The sequence below is a fragment of the Lutjanus erythropterus genome, chromosome 8, assembly GCF_056507025.1.
Source record: "Lutjanus erythropterus isolate fLutEry1 chromosome 8, fLutEry1.hap2, whole genome shotgun sequence".
NCBI lineage: Eukaryota > Metazoa > Chordata > Actinopteri > Lutjaniformes > Lutjanidae > Lutjanus > Lutjanus erythropterus.
The window spans coordinates 27,585,786-27,612,548 of NC_139324.1; the positions used below are offsets into that span (position 1 = coordinate 27,585,786).

Consider the following 26,763-nt stretch of genomic DNA (forward strand, 5'->3'; position numbering starts at 1 on the left):
TCTACCAAAATCCTCGCCCCCAACCCCGGACTGCATTTAGGACTCGGTTCCATCTGCAAGATGTGAGAGTAAAGTTTGCCAAATCCTCTCAAAATCTTTCAGCTTGTCCTTAATGATGAATCAGATTCTCTCAAGTTGAATTGTGTCTATCAGTTCTGTGACCCCATAATTTTAATGTTTAACATCTTTCATTTTCCAGAACAATGGGATTAACTTCTTAGCAGTGATAAGGACATAAACCAGGACATGTTGTGCCTGTTTCAGTGCCTAAACTCACCTATCAGAACATTAAGTACCTCAGACAAAAAAAAAGAGAAGATATCAACCCAGTAAACTTGTATTTTTGAACAGAGCTGTGAAGTAATAGCATTGCTCACACATGAGGAGAGACCTCTGGAGATATTTTTTTTCTTTGGAATAGTGTAATCTGTGTATACAGTTAAACTGTATTAAACAGTGATGTGCATTTATGGAACATGTGAATGCAACTCCAACTCTCCAATCACTTTTCCCACTCTGCTTTTACAGTGGCTGTAGTTGGACGGTTTAGGTCAAGTAATGTATCTTATAAACAGGATATTATATGATCTGACCCTGCTAACCCCTTTAAGCATCCATCCAACCTATCTGGCCTTGCGCTCTCAAACCAAGGAAGATGTACTTTTACATAACTTCTTACTTTAAGGAAGCTAAAAATTGATGACTTATTGTGAACATTTTCAGACTTACACTTAAAGACAAAAATTTGGAGGTGTTATTTGTAGGTTATTACGCAGTAATTTAATCACTTGAGATCAAATCGGGCTGTATGTGGCCCATGAACCAAAATTACACTAATATAAATGTTGATAAACCTCCAACCTTCTGAAGATCTTCAATCACCAGCAGCATTCGGGATTTTTCTCCTCCATGTTTCAATAACAGCAATTACAGCCGCCACCTTTCTGGACAGAGCGATGGTCAAGTCAAAGAAAAGTGATAACGCGATTCTGCGGTGATCAACGCTTTAATGAAAATGTACTGCAACCCAGTAAGTACAAAGCAACCATCACCAGAACAGTATCAACAGTTCAGCGTTGCTCCTCTCGTTAGGAGTGCGGCGCCTGATAAATACAAGCAGCAGTATGATAACCTCCACCTGCCATTACCCTGAAGAAGAAATCTCAACCGTTGATTATTTTGAAACAGTATCATATAATCAGAGTGTGTCCTGCCGCAGGTCGAATGAAGTACATTTCAAAGATGAACGACACAAAGGTTAATTCCATGTCATTTTGTGTGGAGGATTACACTTCTGAACAGAAAACGCAGGCCATAACTCTATTGCCACTTCAGTGCCACCTTCAACCATTTCTACTTAACAGTGTAAGGCAAGAAAATGAGCCAAAGAGACTGGAGCAGAGCGAGAATGTGCTTTAACAGGATCAAATGATTTACAGGTATGAGATTCCCATTAGAGTGTGCTAATTGTTTCCACACCATTAGTGACAGTTATCTAATGAAGGATATTTAACCAGGCGCTGTAGTATATCACACAGTTCCTGTCGGTTCAGAAGTGAGAGGCAGTGGACCCCGGTCTGTGCCCTTTTCCACCCGCACCGCCTCAGGAGCGCTCGGATCATTCGGCCATTTCTACAGGACGCCTCGACTAAAGCAAACATTTTGTTTTTCTTTTCAACATTTTCCACTTTCGGCAGACGTACAAAGGGATAAACGACTTGTAAAAAACACAAGCATACATTTGCAACTAGAAAAAAAAAAAAAGGCACAAAGACGGATTCCTTGGAAGCCAATTCATGTTCAAGTGGGCTGTGTAAAATATATACATTTAAAACAATGTAAGGTAAAATACAAAAATACAGTAGATCATCTAAACAAGCCTGTTTTTTTTTGCAGCAGGTTGATGATTCAGGTATAAAAAAAGGGGATTTTCTTTTTACATATTACAGTATGTACATCAATCATCTTAAAACATTTAAGATCAGGGGGCTGTCAACAGTTTAAGGTTGAGACATTTTGCTAACATTTGTTTGTTTCCCCCCCACAATCAACCAGTCTTAATGTAAGGGCTCAGTATCCAGCTTTAGGTTGAGAGAACTGGCTGCGAGTTCTTCCCTGCAGATGTCAGTCAATGCTCAAAAAAAAAAAAAAAAAAAAAAAAAGTCAGAGTTCACCAACAGAAACAATAAGCATTGTGTTGCAATGCTTGAAACATTAGGAACATTATTTGAACTGTGTGCGCGCATGTGAAAATGGTCATTCAGGTCCAGGATGAGCTTCACTTGCTGCTCTCCTCCATCTCCTTTTTCAGGCTGCAGAAAGAGGAGAATCTCAGTGTTAAAAATAGACATTTAAATCAAACCACACCACTTGAAACTTTGCAGTTACTCCACTGACCTTTTCAGGTAGGCGTGCACGTTGTCATAGCCATGATATTTAGCCAGGTAAACCAACACTCCTGTAGCACAGCGACCGTCTCGGGCCCGACAGAAGCTGCAGTTGCAGATCCCTCTGCATGGCGGGCACTGCCACTCCTGACCAGGGACAATGAGAAAGAAAATCAGTCACACACATGATCAAATGTCAAACTGTCTTGTATAAACTCCTATAACAAAAAATGTTTTTATTTATGCTTTACATTACACCCCAACTTTTTTTGGAAATTGGAGCTTCTATGTTTCATTACTCACCGGATCCATCAGAGCGTCTCTGACCTCCTCTCCGTATCGGTTACGGAGACAGGGGCCGCAGAACTGACCCCTCACCCCCACGCACTCTGGATTACGGCAGTTGGTTTTGGTGTCGATGGTTTTCTGGCGGCACTGGTGGCAAGTGGATCCCTGAAAATAAAGAGAAAAATATCTGCATCGTCAACTAAAAGTTTTTGACAAACAAATGCAGCAGCTATGTTCAGTGTTGCAGTGAATGTGGGACCTACAGTGGAGCTGTTGTACACTTTATCTCGCACGGTGTTGCAGATGTTGTCCAGCTCTGCCTGTGTGATTTCATCCACAGGCCGCACCACATGCGGTAACGCCTTGGCACCGTTGAAGGTACGGCGACGAGGCTGCACATAAAATAAACAGTTGCTCAGAATGCAAATAATACTTTTACTGTATTTCAGGAGAATCTGATGCAACACAAAGGTGCACACTGTGACATGACTTACTGGTTCATCATCTTCCTCATAGTAGCGACTTTTGCGAACGAGGCTGAACTTGTCCTCGGGCTCTTCCTCTGGAGGCGGGCTGGGGGGTCCGTCCACCAATGTGCGGGACCGTGTGTGGGGTCGGGACAATCGCTCTGGGTTTCTCCTTCGAGCTCCCGGAGTTCCCATAGACCGCCGAGGAGCCTGCCGGGGCTGAAGAGGGTCAGACGGTACCAGTTAATACAGAGCATTGTGATACCATGTGATATTGTAAAGATGAGGGCTGCATTTCCGCATCACAATTTTCATTTTAACTGAAAAAACGACTCAAATATTTATCTGGAGATTAATTACCGTAGTGGACGCTGACACTGCTGCCCGTCTTGGGAAGAGTCCAGGTACTTTGTTCAGTTCTGACATGAGTTTTGCAAGCTATAAAATAAATAAATTATAAGTGAGATACAGCACTATGAAAATGGAGGCTATTCTGGCCCAAATCACTTCAGAATACAAATTAAACTTGAAGCAAATACAGAAGATTGTACCATTGCTTTGTTCTCCTTAATATTCAGGGCTCTCTTGTTCATGAAGTTCTCCTCTTCCTCAGAGTCAGAATCATGTGCTTTAATTTGAGGCAGTGGTTCAGATGCAGGCCTCTTCTTGCCCGTCTTCTTGGTGGGGAACGTCATGGCAATCTTCAAGCCGCTGGATCTGCGGCCACGCCTCGGAGGTCCAGAGTCGACTTTCTGAAAGAAAATACAGCTTTCGATTAGAAGAAACATTCACGGGGTCCGATTAAGTTCTGAAATGTGTTTCAGTTGCATTGCTCCTAAAAACTCACCATGGCCTTCATCTGACTGTTTATCACGGTCTCCTCAAACCCGCTGCATGTATCCTCCTCCGATGTGGCCTCAAACACCTTCGGTTTCTCTGCTGTCCGCCTCGTCCGTCTTAAGCTGCTCCTCTACACACAGACACACGATCTTTAGTTGCGGATGGTGCAGCAAAGACCCGACACTTTCACTAACATTTGATAAGAATAGTTCAGACTTGGTATTTTATCGTTACCGTATTTGCAAAACCTCCGTCAGAGCCAAAGCTATCACAGCTGTCATCAGAGGAAGAGGAGGAAGTCTCCATGGGAATCATCGGCGTGCTGCGGAAGCTCCTCAGACCCATCCTGGTGGATGGAGGCTGGGCTGCCAGTCTCTATAAATCAAAACAGGTAAGTTTAGAAAACAGACCAGAATTGTTTCACAAATGTAGGCAAGTCTGAATTAACATTTATATAACAAGTAGCTGGACTTCTTTTAAAGTGATTTACAGTAGAACTACAAGTAACTGTTAATTCATTATCAATTAAAGGTCCAGTGTGTAAGATTTATGGGCAGAATATGGCAAAAAAAATGTAATATAATATCCATAAGAATAAGAATTGCATTCTCCTTCACACTTGAAAGGGGAGCATGAGACAAAGTGCTTGCAATCTGCAAGCTCAGATGGCACAGCACTAAATCCTACATACTGGTCCTTTAACTTTGAGATTATTCAGTTGGTCAATATTTGGTAAAATTCAAACTGCTTGATTTGTACAAAAACCTTCAGAGCGAAGTTTAAATCCTCCATCCCAAAAGCTTAAAATTAGCAAATATTAACAAAGATGGGATCTTTTCGGTTTATTTTTGCTATAAATAAATAAATTAAGTTACTTGAACTGTTTGTCTATCAAGTGTAAGTTTCTATCAATAGACTTATTGATTAAGCTTAAATAAAAAAAACAAAAAGCGAATGTTCAAAGTCTTTAGCCTTATCTTAACGGACACACCCCTGAGACAAAGCTAGCCAAATGTAGGTAAGTAGGTCATATCTATTTCAATACAATAACTAAACTTTTTCAATTCAAGTCACATGCATTTCAGTCACTCTAAATGAACAAGCCAAAATGAACATTAGCTAGATACCTCCTTCTTTACTTTTCTATTTATTGTTAGAGGGGATGCTGCAAAATCAAAGCTTGTTAAATTAATGAAATTATTTACTCTTTTCATTTGATACAAAGCATACAGCTCATCACACCCAGTTTTGTAAGTTTGTAAACTTTCAAACTCTCGATTACCGTTAGTTAACCGTTAAAGGAAATGTAGGATTTAAATGGCAACCCAACTGATACAACGTGGTCATAAAGAAGATTTTAAAAAACACACACGATCGTTTCTAATGGGATTGTATTTTTAAAGAGAAGTTAAGATGTTTTTCTTACCATGGAGCGGGTGGAGGGCATTTTTCCTTCTTTCTGTCCCAGATAAACACAGGAACACACACTCTTATTCACTGTGCAGCAGCAGCTCTGCAGTGAACAATGCAGGTCCTGCAGCTGCACGCTCAGACTACACTCTGTTCATTTCCCGCGCCACCAGAAGGTCCTGAAAGATGCATGAAACGTAGTCCCGTAGTTTAATAACTTAATAAACATTCTGTAAACACTTGAGACCACATACATGACCGAAAGTATTGAGCAACATTTTAAAATGTTTTCGATATTTTTCCTAGTAATCAAACGGCATTAACGTCTTCATTTTTGGGGCATTTAAAAAGCGAGCGCGATGGTTCTTCCATGTACTCTGCCGTGGCGCGAGTTTTTTATTTGACGATTTGCATGCAAGGCGGGTAAATTGTTGAGCCCCGTCCAACTTTGAAAACAGGCCAAACTTCGAAAGGTATTTTTGTGTGTAACTTCAGCTTTACAACAAACAGGACGTATCAATTGTTTTGACTTCATAGTACAAATATATCAATAACACTTTGGGTTACAGTTGATAAAAGTATAAAAGAGATTTATTGGCAACGAGAACAGGAAGACAAGGAAGTTTAATTTAATAAAGCTAAATAAAAGAGAATAATAAGAACAGAAAGAGGAAAGATAAGAGTGGCAACAAAACACAAGACAAACGCAGGATGTATGCAAACAACAGGAAGTGGGCACGATTGAAGATTTTGAGAGGAGAACATAGCTTGACTGGGTGTGGCACACCAGAACAAATTAAACTTTGCACTGCTGGGTTTATGACCACTGTAAAACAATAGAATTAGTTGATCATGGAATATTTCCTTGCAAAAGTACTTCACAGAAAAAACACAAAAGAGGCAGCTCAGAAAGTAAGCAATCTTCTTCTTGAATAAAGAAGTCTGAAGATTTATTCACGCTCAGGGCATTATAACAGTTTATTTGGTTATTTTTTAAGAAACTTGGTCGATAATACAAACGTTTTTAAAGCAATCATACCACTGGTTGCCATGAGGTTTTTTTTTACACTTACTAACACACATTTCTCGATACAGTTCTTGTAACTGACATGCAGCTCAGCACAACAGTTAATCTCACAACTGAAATGCACTAAAACATGGGTGTCATTCTCAGTTTCATTCTGGCCCACAGCAGCATTGTGGTTGCCCTTCAAAGGCCAGTTGTAAGACATATGCTATATAATAACCTCTGTGTTCCATGATTATTGATTTTAGTAATAGCTTCATAATCAATGACTAGCTCTGAGAGCAGAGGTCTAGATAGATTATGACAAACAGGCATTTAAGTGTTCTTCACGAGTGTGTAACTATAATGGTGCTCTCAAATGGGGTCATGTTTACCATGTTTACAAGATGGGCCCACTGAAACTTCCTCTTCAAGTCGTGTTCACAACATTGTGAACTGGAAGTTGTCTGTTCAGCCACAATAAACTGACCTTTTGTGAACATATTCTGTTTGCAGGTTACCTTTTTATTCTTGGACTTTTTATTGCTTTTCTTGTATGTTACACAAATGAATCATGCATGCTGCTATATGCTTTAATAGGCTTAAGTCCTTTGCATTTGGCCACAAGTTCTCATCAACATCACGCCTTCTGTTCTTTCCTTTAACACGCTTGGAAAATTGTCTTTTTCTAACTCTGATCCATCCCTGGTAATCTTCTGCAGATTCTGTCCAGACATGCAGAATTCATTGTGTTGCAAAAGAGATATCTGATCATTTGGCTGCTTGTCATAAACTTTCCACCTCCATGTAGAAAAGAATTCCTCTGTGGGGTTATAGAGGAAATACAGAGTTGGGTGGAAGGAAAAGTGACACCATCCTGGGATGAGATATAAACCAGCCTGTGACTGGATGAGAACAGTGAATTTTCACATCCGTCCATACAGTCACAAAATGTTCTGCATTCCTCACAACAACATAAGTCTTTCATAGAGGTCATCAGGGAATGAAAACAGACACACAGTGTTGTGTGTCCTCGTTAGAAATGTATGCATTTTTATTTCTTTTTAGTTGCACCAGGATGTAGCAAATTACAGTCTAATTTACAGTATTTTTTGTTGTTTTGTATGGAAAATAGTTTTAAACCATTTTTACAATACTATGTAAACATGCAAAATGGAGTGCAACTACCAAAAGTTTTTGGTGGTGGTTGAGTTTGAGCAAGAACACTGATCACCGCGTGCATTTTCTGTGAAAGCAATGAAAAGTGATCCACAGTTTAGTGCACAGACCTCTATGTTGTGCTGACTGAGTCTGGAAAAAATGTAGGACTGGGATTCAAATGGTTTACAGTAGGGCTACCAGTAACAATTACGTAATAAATTAAAGGCCCAGCTCTGGGGATTCATTGGCAGAATATGGCAGAAATGGAAATATATTTTCATTTGTGTACAATCACCTGAAATAAGAATTGTTGTGATCTCCTACACAAGGCCTATTCAATTTGGCGGCCTGTGAGCCAGATCAGACCCTATAACAACCTCAATCCAGCCCTTTCATCATTTATAAATATGGGGAAAAGTATATCATTCTGATTTTATTTAAATAATCTGTTAAAATTGTACATTTATGGGTGTTTGCAGCTGTTTATCAGAACAGCACGCACACCTAAAGTGATTTATTCCAAAGCTTTACTGTCCAAAATAAACACAAATTAAACTGTTTCCATTCTTAGAATCTTTTTTTAGTGTAAGCTTAACATCTTTTCCATAACAACTCAACAGAGTAGTTTACACACACTCATCTTCACCAAAAGAAGAATAATGAGTCTTTATCACAGAGGTGTGGTGTACTAAGTAGCCTACAATTTGTAATGAAGACAAAGAAAGGTATCTTTTAAAATAATTTTACATATTGACTTTTGAATAATTCATTTTGAGGACCTTTTGAGCAGACAGAGTCTTGGGGAATCCCTGTGATTTCTGACGCCCCGGGACTGGGACCCCAGGTTGGGAAGCAATGTATTAGAAGACCATTATTCTATTAGAAGGCTAATTAGCCCATTCATTGGTTCTGACTGTTGTTAAGCACAGAGAGACACTCATTGTTTTAAAAAGTTTTAACTCAGGCTGTTTAAGCAGAGGGAATTTAGTCAAACTGAATGAAAAAAAGATGTTAAAAAACACATCATGTTTATTAAAACAAGATGCTACCTTTCTAATCTAGCATTACAAAGGTGGATTGTTTTTTTCCTGTATTTTTATGCATAATGTTTGTTTTCTGATCATGAAAACTAATTAATAGGAGAAAAAAAATTTAATTAAATTCCTGATTTTACAGGTCAGATGTAGGAAACGTAAACGTTGGCCCTTTGGCACTGCACTTTCTCCAAATCTGGCCCTTCTTAATACGTAATTGAATAAGTCTGCACTACACACAAGATAGCACTAAATCCTGTCCACTAGTCCTTTAAATTCTCAATTAATAGTTTGGTCAATAAAATGCAACAAAACGCTTGTTTGTCCAAATAATTTAGTTTAATTTTTTAATCTTAGAAGCTTAAAACCAGAAAATATTTATGTTGAAAAAGCTGGAATCAGTTTTTCTTTAAAAGAGCATTTGCTGCAAATCAACCAATCAATTAAAGAAGCGTGAGCTAGCAATTGTAAAAAAACTGAAATGCAAAAAATAAAGTGAAAAACAATGTTTGAATCGTCCACTTTATAACAATAATAAATATATATTAACCTGAAAGGAGGTGTGTGTTTAAAAAATAAAAGCTTACATACAGTATATATATGTACATATCATAGGCATCAGTGTGATTCTCTTAGAACAGGCAGTTCAGTTTTAAGCCTTTAAGCAGACGTGATAATTCGTATGTAAAACCCTCTCAGTGCTCGACATGTTCAGCCTACAAGGAGCTGTCAGTTCATGTGTGGCCCACATTAAGATCTTCCTCCAGCTCCACGCCCTCCCCTGCCCCCTCTCCTCGGTCGACCTCTGACTTGTTTATTGTCCGGACGTGGTAATCTCTTCTGTCGCTCCACCTTGATCCACCCCCCGTCGTTGGCTTTGGCCCCCTCTTTCTCCTCGCTGGGGCTTTCTGTCACAGACAATATACCTGGTATCATGGGAGGGCGGTTCTGTGGTGCGACGCTGTAACTGTTGGACCGTGGCCTCCCTGGTTGTCGCCACGTTTTGCTGGTTTTATTATGAATATAGTTACCTCTACTATTGGTCCATGCATGCCCCCTACCCTGCCCCCCTCCCACAGTTAACATGTTGCCAAAATAGTTGTTTCTGCGTTGGTCGTACATCGCCCCGGCGCTGAGCGGGCGCTCTCGTTCCCTCTCTGAGGCGCTCTCTGACGTGGTGCTGGAAGGGCTGCTGCCCTTTGACCCAAGATGGAGCGGGGAGAGTTTGGCGGACAGGCTGGCGGTTGGCGAGGAGCTGCGTGAGTCGATCCAGGCAGATCCATGGGCACGGTTTGGAGAGCGCCGCACAGCTGCGGCATAAGAAGACACCTGGCTTTCATGTGCAGACAGGAACTGAGGCAGAGTGCGGGCGTCAGAGCTAGTGAAGGCAGTCAGAGGGGCAGTCGACTGCAGGGATTTCTGGGTCGTCAACTGCCTCAGCCTTACATTGTACATCCACATGGGATCAATATCTAAAAAAGAAGATATGCACTAATAAAAACAGGAGCCCATTCTGTGTTCATACTGTTAAATACACTCATCATCGCTTGAATTCATAGGAAATTCAACACCAGCAATCATTATTTGTCCAGCAGTAAAAACTGTGGTAATGGTTTATTGGAAGGGGTGAGAATTCATGACACTGTCATAACCATGACACCACACCTGTCATAAACATGAAGGGATCTTAACGAATGTTTATGACTGTTCTGTCATTCAGTAATTTTTAAGAGGGCCAGACTGATGTGGTATTACTGGGAACGGAGCTGATAATGACATTAGGGAGTAAACAAAAAAGAAATCCAATGTCATTATATCGGTCGATATTGCAATGATCCTTCAAATGTGTTTATTAAGTTCTGGTGACATGGACATGTAATGGAGACAGGATGTAATTTAGAATCTTAAAAATAAACTTAATTGTCCAAAAGGATGTCAGGGCACTGAGACAGTATGTATCAGCAATGGGCACAAATACATCAAAAGATCATGAAATGTCATTAATGGTTAATTAAAACACAAGTAATTTGTAATTTAAAAATACAGTACAAACTGATATCATATTTAAGGTTGCCTCAGTATGGCTCTGACCTTAACTGCCCTACAATGAAAAGATGAGCTCTTCTAATTTCCCACGTCACACATTTGAAGCAACTAATCAGGATGTGTTGGAGGTGGAAGGCTGTGAATTCAGGAAGTGCATGCTGGGTTGTTTCATCCCGTCCTCACCTACGGATCGTCTGTACAAGCAGCTTTTTAACACAAAGTTGGCATTAGGCTCGTTCAAGTTGAACTGCAGGCCGTCACAGGAGACGGTGACAAAAAGCTGCAGTCAAGTCCAACAGTTTTTATCAGCGAATACACGAGAAGTGACAGAAATATTTACGTCCTGTTTAGATCATTTGTAGTCTACCTGCAGTCTGCATCACATTCAGATAATTACAGCTGAAGAAGTAAAGTTTGCAATCTTGATTGCTGAAGTTGGAGCAGAAGAGATCCTTCTGTCCCATGATCCTCTGCTTTTTATGTCTTCCTTGTAAAGCTCTCATTTTGATAAGTCCTATATAAATAACCTTTATTATAATTGTTATCAACCACAGATTCAACATTCATTGCACAACGTAAGACTAGGAGACTTTTCTACAACACGTGATGTTACACTAACTAACTGTAACCAACTGCACCCACGTGCGCATGATGTCAGAGGAAGTCGGACAGAAATCTACCCAGCATGCACTGTGCAGTGATCACGAGTGACTGATTCTGTGCAGGCCTGGCTCATCTCGAACGAGCTTATTGTTTAAGAACCCCGATCCTAACTTTACTTCAAAAACGACTTAATTAACTGAATGACATTTGACGACAACAGTCATTCGTAAACATGTCATGTCATGGTTATGATGGTGTGATGTCAGTCTAATGCACACCTCTTCGGTTGCTTCGGCACTCAATAAAAACACTATAAATAAAACAATTACCAGAGTTACACTTGTCTCTTGGGTTCCAGTCGATGTTCGCCGGCGTCGTTTCAATGACCAGTTCCACCGTCTTGATCTCGTCCTTTCCTCCACCGAGACTCCACGTCACTGCACAGCTGTGTCTGGTACACTTTGGTGACTTGACATCATTCTGAAGAGTCAAGTCATAAAAGAAGGAGAATATATGAATAATTATCTTTGTTGCACGTTTACTTTAAATGGCTGAAGTGTAGATTTTCACTGCATCACCTCATAATTGACGATGTAGTCCACTCTTTGGTTTTCCTGTATTCCTACGATCCATTTGTCCATCACAAAAGGTGGCTGCATTACAATGACATGAGTTCATAAAAAAAATCTGACAATGACAAACACAATACAGCCCACCTATAGGTCAAATGGAGTTACGTCAGAAACATAGCATAGACGACATGTGTCAAACTCGAGGCCTGCGAGCCAAATCTGGACTGGCACCTCATTTTATTTGGCCTGCAAGCAACAGCAAAGAAGAAGAAGCAGAAGCAAGGTGTCCATAAACTAATGTCCCAGAATGCACACGACTGAAGACGTCTAACGCTAAATGATATGAATAGCAGTCATTCTTGAATTTTGGGACAAAACAGTATTTTTAAGTGGTTTTTATTTGGACTTCTCAATTATGCTGGAAAATATATTTCAAAACAAACAATCATTAAATGTAGACGTCAACTCAGCCAGATTTTCTGTGTTATATAACTGACAAAATTATAGTTTTTTTTTTCACAGCATAATTGTAGTGAGTAGCCATTTTCTCTTAATGCTAATCAACATACACATTTTTAAACCATAATTCTTATTTAACTTTAATTTAGAAAGGCTACAGTTTTGATACAGGTGAGACAGGTCCTTATAGTTAAAGGTATAGCTAAAACTTTGTATGCCTGATTAAATCATGTTTTTGTAAATATCTGAGGATCTTGATGGAAATCTGGAAGACAACTTTAAAGGGCCAACATTTTCATAAGAATGTTCATATTTTTTCCACCTAAGTTATCAGTAGGTATTGTTAGTTTTAGATTTTTATGGCTTTTAACACATTTTTTAATTGTCTTAAGTTGTGAATTGTGTTTGGGTAAAGGAAGTTTTCTAGCACAGAGCAAGTTCAGACATTTGATTACAAAACATTTTACAAACTACATACATTTCTTATATATAAATCCTTTAAGAATACATTTTAATCAAAAAACTGGAATTAAAGTGTTAGCAGTAATCATTTTTATAGCAGCGTAGCAAAATGTTGATCATAGAGTGGCAATTTATGGAGAAATTGGACAGCAAAGACATGTTTGTGCTTAATGGAAACAAGCCAGTGTCTTATAGCACTTTGTATATTTAATTTTTTAAGCTGTATAATAGTTGTAGGCTACACTTGAAAGTTTGCTTGTGATTACTTTTCCTAGACTTCTGCAGAGACAGTTATGTGATATGATAACAAGTAGATACGTTTATAAAATCTTTACGCTTACAGCCCTTTGAGGGCAACCGTAACACTGACGTGGCCCACAATGAAACTGAGTTTGACACCTGTGGCATAGATGATATTTAGCACTGATTTTAAAGGGAAAAAATGTGTTTCTGTCGACACCTTAGTCATTCGCAGCACTTCCACATCCTGACGGTTGGCATTAAAGACGACATCTTTAATGTAGGTTACAGCGACGTCATCTCCATCCAGCTCGATGTACATTTTCCATTTGCAGTCCTTGAGAAGAAAAGAGCTAATGGTGAGATTATGTAGGTCTGGCACACTCAGACACTGCACCTGATTGTATGGAAAAGTTTATAATTGCAGTATTCTGTGTGGAGAACTTGGTCACTCTTGTATATAAACCAACAGCACAACCTAGAGGTGGTTTCATGGTAGTGGCCACAAAGCCTCATACAGTGGGGGAGGACAGACATTAAAACATGGACATATTATAAACAAATTGCAAAGAGACGAAAAATCAGAAATTTTATCAAATGCAATTTCATATAGAATATTTACAGCAGTTTAAAATTACAACATTACAGTGAGAATTGTCACATTTCATTAAATTCACCAGAGAAAAAGAAACAACAGTAATAGCAAATATTTTAAAGTATATTTTAAATTCCTTGTCAAAAATTTGATATTATTCTCTGTGGGATCCAGGATTAATTTCTTGGTCGATTTTAGGTGATAAGGGCGACGTTTTTTCCTCACGAGTTGCTGCCTGCGGGACACATCAAATCCTCACTAGGAGGCACGAATCTGAACAATTCCCCAGCCCTCTTCTCCCGCATACTGAATGCTGACGAAGCAGTAATGATTCTGCCAATCCCCAAAAGCCGTCGACGACACCGCAGGTCACTGCTTAACCACGCAGGGTTCATGGCACGGGCCAATCCATTGTGTAGTGATCACAGAGAAAGACATCAGAGGAGTGGCACTAACACACTCGTCTGAGGAGCCTTCGCCCTCTCCTGCATCGTCCCCGGGGGCTGGAAGCGGCTCAAAGGGGAAGCTTCAGCAAGCCTCTGGCTCAGAAACACACCAGTGGCCCCGCGCTGGCCTGGTGTCGGCACTGGACGGTCGCACCGGGGCTCCCAGGTCCACGCTAGTCTAATCACTCCAGCAGAAACAATGTCTGGTAATGATGCCTAGGACCCGAGTGCGTCTAATGACAACTCATACATAATTCAGCACCTTTCACTTGGCTGCACGGTGATATCCTCATTAGTAGGGGACCCTCAGTGGCTGTCAGATGGTGGCCGCACAATCGCAGGCCCTCATTTTGTCTTTGAGAAGTGCAGCTGCTTCCATGACATCGCCAGCAAAGAGGGGCGAAGAAAAAAATGCAGTGCGGGTTTGTTTTATTTAGTGCAAAAAACCTTCCAGTTTGTAAAAACAAGGCTGACACGGAACCTGACACCAGGCAGGGGAAAATAATTAGCTCTCATTTTCTCAGCCTCCTGTTTCCTTCTCCCTGCTGTGTTTTCTACCCACTAAACCACCACATGTCAGAAGAAATGGGAGGCAATTAGCAGGCTCGTTTCAGCCCTGCCGAACACACTGAAAGAGGACTATTTATGATGGGACAATGAACAGCTGAAAGATTAAATAACGTTTGCCTTTTAAAAAGAAAATGACTTCTGGCTAAATGGGCTATTTTTGATTAAATTCAAACAGCAAGTTAAGAGCCACCCTTTCTCCACAGTTTGAGACCCTAACAAAGGGCTGTGAGCGAGTCGAGGTGGATGTGCTACATGGCTGAGAATGAAATGTTTATTTGTCTGGTTTTATACATGTCTGGTGATGCCTTCAATGGTCAGTGTAACAGCCGTCATCGTGATTCCTCAGAACAAGAACGAGGCTGATTCAATCACGGCCAGACAACAAGCCTGATCACAGTGGATACAACATTTACTTGTGATTGTTCTTAATATTTTGGTTGCCCTTCACAGATCAAATCATGAACTACATCAGCTGCTCACAGCTGCAGAATATATTGAGTGTGTGTGTGTGTGTGTGTGTGTGTGTGTGCACTTCATTTGAACTTACAGATCTGCCATTTCCTGGTTTCCAGTGGTATCCATACACCAGCTCCAGATTTACAGTTTTACTTCTCTCCACCTCTTTTTCCAGCTCATCCTGGGATGACAAGAGGTAAGACTCAAACACACACAGAAAACAAAAAAACAACAACCTCTTCCTGAAGATAAAGAAGAAACTACTATCTAATCTTCTAAGGTTACAAAAGAATAAATGTGATAAGCGATAGAGTCCTATGATGAGCCTACTGACGCAGCGATAACCTCCACTACCCCGACAGACTTAATGATAACCCCAAGTCACCTATCCCTCTAACCTAGGGGTGTCAAACTGGTGGCCCCAGGGTCATTTCTGGCCCCCTCTCCCCCTCTCTCAGGCCTGTGACATGTTGGCAAAAATCTAATATAAATTAAATTATTTCATTTATTTTTTTCTAATTGTTTCATACAGTTTTAAACAACCCTTCAATTGAATTAAATTCATTTAAAAATATTGTATTTATGTATTTCTGAGGGATTACATGTTGCAATTCACTGATATTCCATATCCACAAAAGAATAATCTGTTCAACAACATTTCTCTATCAGCAAACACGCTAGCAGAGCAAAGTTATCAAATGATAGTTATGATAAGTTATGCAAAAAAAAGCGAAAGCTTTCGCAGCACAGACAAAAAATGACAATGCTCAGCTCGCTGTTTTCATCAGTGATATTAATGTTCAATTCAAAGTGACAGAAGAGTAACTCAGTTTGTCGAATGTAGGGTTAATTAATGTATATAAAAATGTATGGAAACTGTACTACTTTCTTTAAGTTAGTAATGGGAGCAAAAAACTACATTTTCACAAATATTGCACTTTCTTGCAGGACATGAACACTAAAGTGGCCCCGCTATGAGATGACAGTCCGATCAGTGGCTCCAAAACAAAAGCAAGCACCTTTTGTATTGTATTGTTAACATACAAAAAAAATTAATATAAGTAATAAAGTATATTAATTAAGTTTCTATGAAAAATTAATTAATAATGAAGGATTCTTGATATTTAAAGAGCATTTTTACCAAGAAACAAAACAGAATAAGCAGCGATTTACATGATTTTGTTTTTTGATTAGTATTTATCTTATTTTGTTATTTATTGTTTACTTATCTAATTATGTTTTTTTTTTTATTTCTAAGTTATTATGTCATTATACAAAATAGGGCCAAGTAATATATTGATATAATATCAATGTCGTCTGTCTAGCTGTCCTATTGTCATTATATCCACATTACTGACGATGCTTGATCAAAAGACTTTGGTCAAAAGCATTGTGAGACTAAAAATATTGAGATATTGTTTATAAGCCATATTGTTCAGCCCTAATACAAAGCTGTACGCGATAGTATGCTCTCACTGAGAATTAAATAAAGTTCCAAAAAAGAGGAAGAAGAGGAAGAAGAAGAAACTTCATACCTTCAGCAGAGGTGGGAAGTGGACTAATCCGAGGTAATCATTTGTTAGCTTTTCAATTTCAGCCTGACAAGGAGAAAAGGGAAGATTCACTGTAATTCCATATATCAGGGAGCATAGGATGGATTAAAAAAAAAAAAAAGACAGTTGGTTAACTGTGTCTTGCCTTAAGGTGCATGACGTGACCTTTGGACTTGACCCCCATGTCCCGCATGTCGTTGTCAGTGAGCAGCAGTAACCTCTTCCCAGTGATGTGATTTTCTTTAAACAGGTCAGCGTACAGCTGCATGCCACATGGACCCTCCCCTGAGACAGAAAAGATTACACTCAGTTTATAAACAACACATGAAGGCTGGGCTGCACCAACAAGACTTCACTTTTAAACCCGATTAAATCATAGTTTAACTTTAAGTTAAGTTGCACCTAACCCTTAAAATAGCTTGAATTAATAAAGATTAAATTTAAAACTCTGTTTAGTTTTTACACTATATGTAGATTAAATTTCACCATGTGAATTCACCAAGTTCTCTCAAAGAACAAAATTAGCCATCATGAGTAGGCTAACTAGGCTAACTGAATTTTTAGCTAGCTAGCAGACAATATACCCCTTTTATTAAGCTTTTAGCTAGCTAGCTAGCAATGTCATGCTAACGTTACGTTAATTATTAGCTAGTTACTTTGACAATAAAAGTTAACTTTTTTTTTTAGCTAACTAGGAAACAATCTAATCTTTGATTTCTAACTTAACTGTTTTACCTAGCTAGCAAACAATGTAATGTTTTGTTAACTTTTTAGCAAACTAGCTGACCTTTATATATATAAATATATATATATATATACAGACAATACAAGTTTTTAAAAAACTTTTTAAGTAGCTAGCAAACAATGAGACAATTTGTTAACTTTTAAGCTAGCTAGCAAACAAGTCTACTTCTTGTTAAGGAATGGTTTTCCCCTCCTCTTTGATACATACTAGGTCCCGAGTGCACTTGGAATTTACTTATTTATTTATTTATTTCTATTCATTTTAATTTGGGTTAGCAGGCATCTCCATACTGATTAAACTTTATTTAGTTTTGGTTTAATACTTGGGTTCACAAAACATGACAGTAGTTTTTAATAGCGCAACAGAACTCTGCTTAATTTTAAATCTAGATTTACTCATTTTAAATCTAGTTTAGACTCTGATTAGACCTAATGTTATTGGTGCAACCCAACCCAAAGTCAGATTTAAGATCATCTTGCATGACACCATTCAAGGATAGGACATTATGTGTTTGAAGGTATCATTAGTTTTGTGGCTGAAAGATTGTAAGTAAAACCTCATGGCGTACAGCATGAAATCAATAAAGATAATTATACAAAAAAAAAGATCATCTTGCAGGATATAACACCTGAACATAAAGGAACAAACCTGCGCCAAATATTTGTTGCATCCAGAAATACTGAGGGAATAAAAAGGAAATATATTAGTTTTAATAGCAATCATGTGGTGTTAACATCTTAATGAATGCATTAGTTTTAAGGTAAATGCAATGACACTGACCACATGCTCCTCTGTCCACGTATAGATGTCAAGGGTGGGCAGCAACTGCATAAAAACAAAAGACAAACAGAAGTAACAGCAACAGAATATAGATGGATACAGACAGAATGAAATATGTGTGTGTTTATGACAGACAGATCTTAAAGTGAAAATCACAAGACTTAAGTAAATGTTATTAAAATGGAAAATAGCCATGTTTTTCATGTCTTTCAAAGCTATTACTTTTCCAGTTATTGTGCTGTGCGATTAAGACGACTTGCCTCTAATGGTCTATATCAAACCGAAATGTCCATCTGACTGATCTAACGTGATCTATTTGAATGATAAATCATTTATTGCTCATTAAATGTAATCAGGCAGAAACTTGCCAGCCAAAATAAAGATTTCATCATTGTGCTCATGAGACTGGTGTGTAATGACAGAAATAATGCAATGGAAAATTGGAGGAAAGATGACTAAATGAATGAGTAATCCCCATTCACTGTCTTCTTCCCACGACATCTGATAACAGCTCAGATTGTGAACTGAATGCCGCTCTCAATAGACAGTCACTGCTGCCTGCCATACATCTCAGTGCAGCCCGCCGCCTCATAAAGCCACTCAGCCCTGCAGCGTTTTCCGCCTCCTCCAGAGCTGCCGCTCGGAAGTAAACAGATTCAGAAACACTCTGACACTGCCAAAGTCTCGCTGGAGTGACTTAGCAGCCACTTTTCATGCAGCACATTGTGTTTCACAAATGTGCTGCTATGCTTCTTTTTATTCAGACCAACGGCATGTTGTTGACAGAGGTACCTAGATCTCAAACTCAAAATGCAGGGCACAGTTTTTGTGTTTATGAATCTGCAGGAGAGAAAACACTTTTGAGTTGAGTTTAGTTCACACAATTCTGCCCCCATGTGGACTGAGTGAATGATGGGTAACCAGACCATGAATACGGGGAGTGACCAAGTGGCATGAAGTTAATATCACAAGTAGAGCAACAACAATTAAGTTTTTAATCAATTAGTCCAGTGGTTCTCAACCTGGGAGTCGAAACCCCCGAGGAGGTAATGAGATCATTTCCAGGGGTCGCCAGATGGTTGTGGAAAATAAAGTAAAATAACATATTGTGGGAAGCAACAAAGAATGAGAGGCAGGAAGCGGCTCTTAGTGGCGTCAGCCCCTTAAAGAATTTAACATAGAGAGGCTCAAAAATATGTCAAATACAGCTGGCCAGAGGAAATGTGACAGACACATCGATACTGGTGAAAACTACCAGCACAAAAATTATAATTACCGTAAACCACCATGTTCTGAACTGACACGAACACTAACAAAGACTATTATTGGTATTTTGTAATATAAAATAGCAAAGTTAGCAAACTGTTCAGTTCGGTAAGCAGACTTCCTGCTTTTAATTGTTTATTATCATATGAAACTGAATATCTCTGGGTTTTACTTACAAAAAGCGACATTTAAAGACATTATCTTGAACTTTGAAAAAACTGGATGGACATTTCTCACTATTTTCTGGGTGAAAACTGACAGTTAACTTTAGCCTTTGCTGATAAATGGCAATAAAACGACTGCAAGTAAAAATTCACTTTGGACAAGCAGATTTCTAACCCTCTTGCCCGAGCAGGGAAAGTGAAAGAAAACATTATTCAGTGTCATTAATGTTGCACCCTGGTTTGGTCCACAAATGTCTTATTTTGTCCACAACACAAAAGTATTCAATTTACTGTCAGAGAGGAGCAAAAAAACAGAAAACATTCAAATTTGAGCGTCTGAAAACAGATAAATTGGACATTTTAAATGAAGGAATGATCAAAACAGTTGGAAACTAATTTAATAGTCAATTAATTGTTATAATCTTTGCAGCTCTAAAGTCACTTAGAAACTATATATGTTTCACAGTTTATTTGGCATTTTATAGACTGATTAATTGAGTTTTACTGATTGATTAATAGTCAAAATAATCAGCAGATTAATCAATTATGAAAATAATCACAGCCCTAATCAAGAAGCAGCTCAACAAAAATGCCTAGAGAAACATTATATTTTATTAAAATGATGTAATTCTCTGTCCCGTTCTCTCATAAAAACAGGGCTGCACGATATGGTAAAAAAATCTTTGTTTTTTTTTTGCGATTATTTTGAGAGATATTGTGATATGACTCACAGTTAGTGGGAATGATCATTTTTGCATCGTAATTTTCATTTTCACTGACAAACTCTCATGCTGATGTGACATTTGTTGGGGTCTGTACCAAACAAACATGCTTTCTTACATCTGGAGAATAGGATTTGTAGGCCATTATTATTATAATGCTGTTTTTTTCTTTAAAATCAAAGCATTGCAGGTCCTGTGATTTGGATATTGCACTTGGCCATATTGCAATTTTGATAATATTTCAATTAATTGTGCAGTGATACATAAAAATATAAAAATCAACATAATTCTCAGGAATTTCTCATGCTGTGTCCTTTTTCATCACCACTGGTTCATGTATGGAAAGTAATAAAATCAATCTAAGACAGACAGATGTTGAAGAGTTGAAAGAAACTGATTTATTGGCAAAAACGTGAAGGATGCAGGAAAACATCACATCAAGAGGCTGCTAGTGGCAACTAACAAGTGTGAGAGCTGAATGTTTCAGGATGACCGAAGTGTCTGGATTTCACAGAGGGAAATGCAAATATCGGTGAGAGTCTGTGTTAATTGTTATGTCTAGTCTAGTACGTACAGGGCTTTATGGCACAGGAGTACAGGCGATGTTTGAACAGGAATATTAGCTTGTGGCAGGAAGCTAACAAGCAACAACACAGGAATACAGAGGATTACATCCTCATGAGACTGACTGATGATAACAAGCGAAGGGGACAATTTAATGGGCTATGCTCAGGGAAGCATGTCCTTCCCCCAGATGAAGCATAATACCTAACTGAACACTAATGCTAATACGATTTTCTCCACTGTAAAGTGCACGTCTTCAGGCTAATATTCAGTTAGAACATATGGTGTGGTGCTGTCTGTGCAATGTGTCTACAGAAGGAAATTATTCTGTTAGAATCAGTACTGTGGCGTCTTTGGCAAAAACTCATGATTGAGGTTTCTAGTGCAGGAAATGTATTATTCAAACTAGGGTGTCACGATGTGCATGTACTGACACTAGGGTTGCAAATTTTGTGTAATTTCCTTAACAAGTAGTTGAAAATGCTAACAACTGATTAATCAATTAATCATTAATAATTAATAGGGGCGTTACGATTCTCCAAATCCATGATTTGATTTGGCTTTTGATTTTCAGATCAGTTCGATTTTCAATTTACTGACAGCCATTCTGTTTTTTAGACTATTCAGAGCCTTGATTTGTAAAGATCAACAGATCAATAGGCTTCATACACCAATGTCTTTATAAGTTAAATTTATTCTTGAGAAAGGCCCTAAGAAAAGTCACATTCATGACTGTGTTCTTAAGATAGCTCATTTTAATAGTTTTTAAAAGTTGACATATAATATAACTTTTAATACATAATATACATATAAACTCTCTTTTTTCTCATTTTAAGTTTAAGCTTGTTATTACAAGGATCTTTTCTTTTTGGAGATCCCTGTGGACAAAAGCAGTTTCCACCACCCAAACTGATGCAAAAATTAAAATTATCTAAATAAAAATCTCCAACTGCATCTTTTTAACTTAGCTTATGTACTACCCACTCTTAACTTTGCCTTGGAAAATGTCCGAAATCACTTTAATGGTCTTGTTTGCTTACGTGGGTCATATAGAGGCATCCCCGATAAACAGAGCCAGTTTCATAACCAGATAAAAAAATCTGTAGTAGCTTTAAGTTTCCTCATTCAACAAATGCCTCTGCCGGGCAAAAAAAATGTCAAATGAGGTACAATTTCCATTTCTTGACTATCGATTAATTATCAAAGAATACATTTTTAATTGGTTAAACTCTTAACGCATATTAAGCGATTAATGAGTAATCATTAACATCCCTAACTGACAACCAGGATATTAAAAATGAAATATTGATATATATATGATATATTGAGGACATAGATACAATTCAAAGGACATACAGTATGTTCACAAGGTGCTGGAGAAAGTGTCATTGCACTTTTTGCACACGCTCTCTCTTCACCTTCCTATACGTGTATTTTGAGTGAAATTTGCAAAAAAAAAAGACAGCCAAAATCCACAAGATGAACATGAATTTGACTGATTCTTATTATTACTGTTATTATTATTCCCAAATTTTCTAAATTATTAAATTATTCTGTCCACTATAAACATGTAGTGAAAACCTGATATCGTGACAGCCCTAATTCAAACATTATTATCAATCTTTTTGAGCCTAAGACTTATTGAAAAGTTAAAAAAAAAAAAAAAAAAAAAAGCTAAAATGAGGGAACGAAGCTGACAGTCACACAGCAAAGTCCCTCTCCTGCTGTTTTGAACCTGGGTCAGTCAGGGAAAAAAACATGTACTTTCTTATCCTGGAAAGAGACCGCGTCTCAACAACTGCACTCCACCACATCCGGAACAAATTGGCCAATCTTAATGTCAGCAAAATGTCACTTCATCATAAAAGCCTGGCCTTCTCTAAGCAAGTGGCTCACGTGGCTCTTTTCTTCACAGCATGGCACCATACATCTGGTACATTAGGCATACAGTAAATGACATCCATAATATCCATAGGTGGAGGGTTACAAATACAGGTAGATTCTATAAGATGTTTCTATGCTATATTGAGCTGTTTCTCAAAGCAAATCATGAATATAACTTGGACAAAGCAGAAGAAATAGTATAGTTCTCCAGGGACAAATGATTATTGATTTAACAAGCAATCCATTAGGAAATAGTGCCTCCACAACACCAATAATGCATTAAGTGGAATCATAGATGCAACTGTGGCGACACAGAGCGTCGGAGGGCTTTATTCACTGTCATCAGACCACGCGAGGCGTCCCGTCCCCAGAGTCATGTTGATTTTGTGTCCTTCTCTGACACAGCTCGACACGGAGGAGTTCTGCCTGGCCTGCATGTTGACCTGCATGCCAGAGTGCAGGACAGGCCGGCCAAAGTCCAAGGAAAACACGTCGTCAAAGCCTTTCATCATGGACTGCAGATTCCCCTCCTCGTTACCGGAGGTTGTGATCTGACACGACATCTGTGAACTGTTTGATTCCTCCGTCTTACACTGATAGAACGACTTAGCACTTATCTTTTTTGCCACAGGTAAGAGGAGCTGAGAGGCGGAGACAGGTGGAGAGCAGGGACAAAGAAAAAGAAAAGAAGAGAGGATAGAACAGAAAAGGAAGTAAGTAAACAGTTTCAAAACCACAAAATAAGAGTAAATAAGAAAAGAGGACAATTTTAAACACGAGATGGGATTTAGAAAACTAGACTGTAAGGAAGTTAAAGGGATAGTTCGGATTATTTGATGTTAGGGTGACCAGATGAGAATGTGTGAAATTCAGGACAGTGAGCTGGGGGTCGGCGTGTCATGCCAGAAGGATTAAAAAAGAATAATTAAGAATAACGGCAATCCTAGAACAGGTGACAGACATGTTACACTACATTTTTTTATCACAAATTTCTCCTGCAGTGGAGGCTGCACTCTCCATCATCTGGTTTAAACTGGTCAGATTACATAAGCAATCTGTTATTTATGGCCTAATCAGTGCAGCAGACAAGTGAAGGTACATCTATTAAAACACTAACGTATTTTACATGAACATCCATGACATTTTTTAGTAACTAAATGCAGGAATTATGGCTTTCATAACTGATTTGAAAGGTATTTCAGCCACCTCACAAATGTTTACCTAAATCAATTTAATAATATCAATTTAAGTGTATGCTATATTTTGTATTGTTCCAACAAGAAATCTCTCTCCAAACCAAACAGACTTCACTGGCAAAATCTGCAATTTTACCTCAATGAACAAGGGAGCTGCTGGTCTAAAGCTGCCTTGATCGGTTAGTTCATGTTGTTGTGTGACTTCGGTGAATCTGAACTATCGTTTTAATACACAGCAGTTCCACAATAACACAAACAAACTATTACATCAAGGCAGCGGTAGACCAGCAACACCCTTGTTCTACAAGGTAAAAATGACTGACTTTGCCTAAGGAGTCTGGTGGCTTTGGAGAGAGTGATATTTATTTGCTTTGTATAACAGCAGGTTCCCTTCAGAAAAGGCTGTCTGATGGCAAGATAGTGGTGAAAACTGATTTTTTAGGGTTTTTTAAAGTTAATGTTTTGGGGTTTTTTTTGCCTTTTTTGATAGGACAGCTGAAGTGTGGACAGGAAAAGGGGAAAAAGAGTGGGGAGATGACACGCCCTATTGGTTCGCTGCTGACCCACAGCCTCGTGGCGTGGGGCGTGTGCTCTACTGACTGAGCTACCAGGCCACCTGACGGACCGTTTTCGAAGCAGCTAAAATACATTTTGTTGCTGACCCTCTCCACAGCAGTACATTGCCTAGCTTCCCCTGCTGGTGGCCCTCTCCGCTTCTCCTAAATGTGGTCACACCAACCAGCATGTATTGTAGGTGATACACTGATAATGGACAATCGCCTTGCATAACCCCACATCAAATAAGAACAAACAATCCCTTTGACAGAGCAGAACAATAGAGCAAGATAGGAAAAGAAAGGAAACTCGTGAAATGTTTTTCTTTACTTCATTCAAAGATTTTGTTTCAAACTCAGACTATAGAATCTGTGTTTTCTTGAGTGACAGCCTCAAAGATATTTATATACTACTGTGGCATTCATTTTTAGGAAACAACTGCGTTTTGTTCACAGAAACAAAAGTGAAAACAAGGAAAACCAGAACACAATCTGCTGTGTCTTTTGCATGCAAGAAGTCCAATGCAGGCAATCAAAAGAAAACAACACAGCCATGAACAGCAGGTCAGAGGCTGGACGCTCACAGTTCATGATGAATTCCAGTGAGGAATGCAGCATTCACTCCGTGCATCATGATGCAAATGCACTTTTTGGCCATCCATGCACTACGCTGCACATAAACGCAGCACTGCCAATAATATACACTGCCCCATAATGTTCTCATAATGTGCCTTTTCCGTCACTTCTCATTCCACACTTTTTATTTTCATTTCACTGCTTTCCCATTTCCACTTCAGCTCAGAGGAAGAAAAGAGGATTTCTGCCCCTCCCCTAATGAGACTGAGAAAACACGCATGTGAACAGCAGTGTAAAAGCGAGGCGCTTAACGCCGTGACCACTTGACAGTTGGTGGTGTCTGTCCTGAGGGTGAAGGTGGACTAAGGTGGAGAGGGGACGATGAGGAACTCACCGGGCTGTTGGACTGCTCGATGAGTTTGCGCTCCCACATCTTCAGACGCCGCTCGCGCTCCTTCAGCTCCTGCTCTTTGGTACTCAGGTCTCTCTCCAGCTTCTTAAGTCTCTCAAGTGTGGCTTCAATCTCACACCTGCAGTTTACAGCAACAGGACAATGTGAGGTGTAGACGTGTTGAAGCCTGGTTTGCTTTAATATTTTTTTTTCTTTTTGTCAACAAATCCCATTAAAAGACCACTGTGTATTAGTTGGGGACTATTTTTAGCTGCAGATGAATTCACATTCTAGTGCATAGAGACTATTTTTGCAGCAGAACCGTATATGTGGGATTGATTTAGTAATTGACTCAAGTACAGTGCTAGTATTCATTAAACTGAAGAAACATGTCATCTAGTGCAATGCTGTGGCTCACTGATGTGTTTTAACCCCTAAAAACATTCTTGTTTTCTCTTCATTTTACCTTCATTAGCTGTAAATAGCAATCCTCTGCTCCAGTTTCACATATTTGAAGTGGACATGACTATTACACAGAAAAAAAAACGGTGCCAACACCCACTAAAATTTGGCTTTTATCTCCAGTGGGAAAGGGTACAATCAGCATTCACTCTCGGATCAAATGACTCTGCAGCAGTCGTGAGTATTTATTGGCTCCAGCTCTGATTGGCAGTGATGGAAACATGACACCTGGGTGCCCCTTTTGTAATGGAGTTAATCAAGATTTGTCACTTCTGTCTGTGACTTCTGCGGCTCTATTGTTCCCTTTCCATACACATTTTCTCTCTTGTTTGACAGGGTTTGACTCAGTGCATCAGCATGACAGGGCCACTCACAGGAAGTTGTGTCTGAACAGAGGCTTCATAAACCTGTGTGTGCAGATATGCAGCCAACGCACCCGACAGCAGGTAATAATATATCACTGGTTAAATGATGATAGGCTTTATATGTAAATTTACAATTATATTCTAATTTGAAATGTAGTCAAACAGGATAGCGTCGACATAATTATGAAGTGTAATGCATTTTTCAAACTCAAAATGTTTTCAAACAAATGAAATATACAGTCATCAGTGGAAAACTTCAGTCTGGATACCAGCAGACTGACTGCACATGACTCCGAAATTGTGTTTGTGTCTGAAAGAAAATTCAAAATATGATTAAATTGGTGAATGCAACAAGTTCTCCCAAATCACTCGTACGCACCACTTAAGAACAAATTCGTTCGTACAAGTGGTTCTCAAATGAGGACAAGTGTTTTTACGGCTGTATTCTTCCATTAAATGTGGAAACTTCAGGATGTCCTTTAAGTTGAACAACGTTTGG

General features: G+C 38.9%; 2 protein-coding genes across 3 annotated transcripts in view; both read right to left on the reverse strand.

Annotated features, from left to right (window-relative positions):
* Positions 1 to 987: 987 nt before the first annotated feature.
* cdca7a (cell division cycle associated 7a) lies at positions 988 to 5,550 on the reverse strand. 2 transcript variants are annotated; one of them, XM_084725136.1, is made up of 10 exons: positions 5,409 to 5,550; positions 4,217 to 4,357; positions 3,990 to 4,112; positions 3,694 to 3,894; positions 3,503 to 3,580; positions 3,170 to 3,361; positions 2,939 to 3,067; positions 2,691 to 2,840; positions 2,398 to 2,534; positions 988 to 2,312 (listed from the first exon to the last, which is right to left on the reverse strand). In XM_084725136.1, exons 1-10 carry the CDS (start codon positions 5,427 to 5,429, stop codon positions 2,279 to 2,281), a joined length of 1,206 nt encoding a protein of 401 aa, XP_084581262.1. In that variant the 5' UTR covers positions 5,430 to 5,550; the 3' UTR covers positions 988 to 2,278. The 2 variants fall into 2 exon arrangements, with proteins under 2 accessions (XP_084581262.1, XP_084581263.1); XM_084725137.1 differs by lacking the exon at positions 2,939 to 3,067.
* A 3,460-nt stretch (positions 5,551 to 9,010) lies between these two features.
* The window catches only part of map3k20a (mitogen-activated protein kinase kinase kinase 20a), a 38,163-nt gene continuing 20,410 nt past the window's right edge, over positions 9,011 to 26,763 (reverse strand). Inside the window, exons 9-18 of the mRNA XM_084725138.1 lie at positions 25,441 to 25,576; positions 18,121 to 18,165; positions 17,989 to 18,019; positions 16,741 to 16,880; positions 16,578 to 16,640; positions 15,134 to 15,223; positions 13,196 to 13,312; positions 11,821 to 11,895; positions 11,572 to 11,722; positions 9,011 to 10,065 (exon numbers count right to left, since the gene is read on the reverse strand). Coding sequence (XP_084581264.1) covers positions 9,344 to 10,065; positions 11,572 to 11,722; positions 11,821 to 11,895; positions 13,196 to 13,312; positions 15,134 to 15,223; positions 16,578 to 16,640; positions 16,741 to 16,880; positions 17,989 to 18,019; positions 18,121 to 18,165; positions 25,441 to 25,576 — 1,570 coding nt within the window. The 3' untranslated portion in view covers positions 9,011 to 9,343. The remainder of the gene's footprint in view (positions 10,066 to 11,571; positions 11,723 to 11,820; positions 11,896 to 13,195; positions 13,313 to 15,133; positions 15,224 to 16,577; positions 16,641 to 16,740; positions 16,881 to 17,988; positions 18,020 to 18,120; positions 18,166 to 25,440; positions 25,577 to 26,763) is intronic.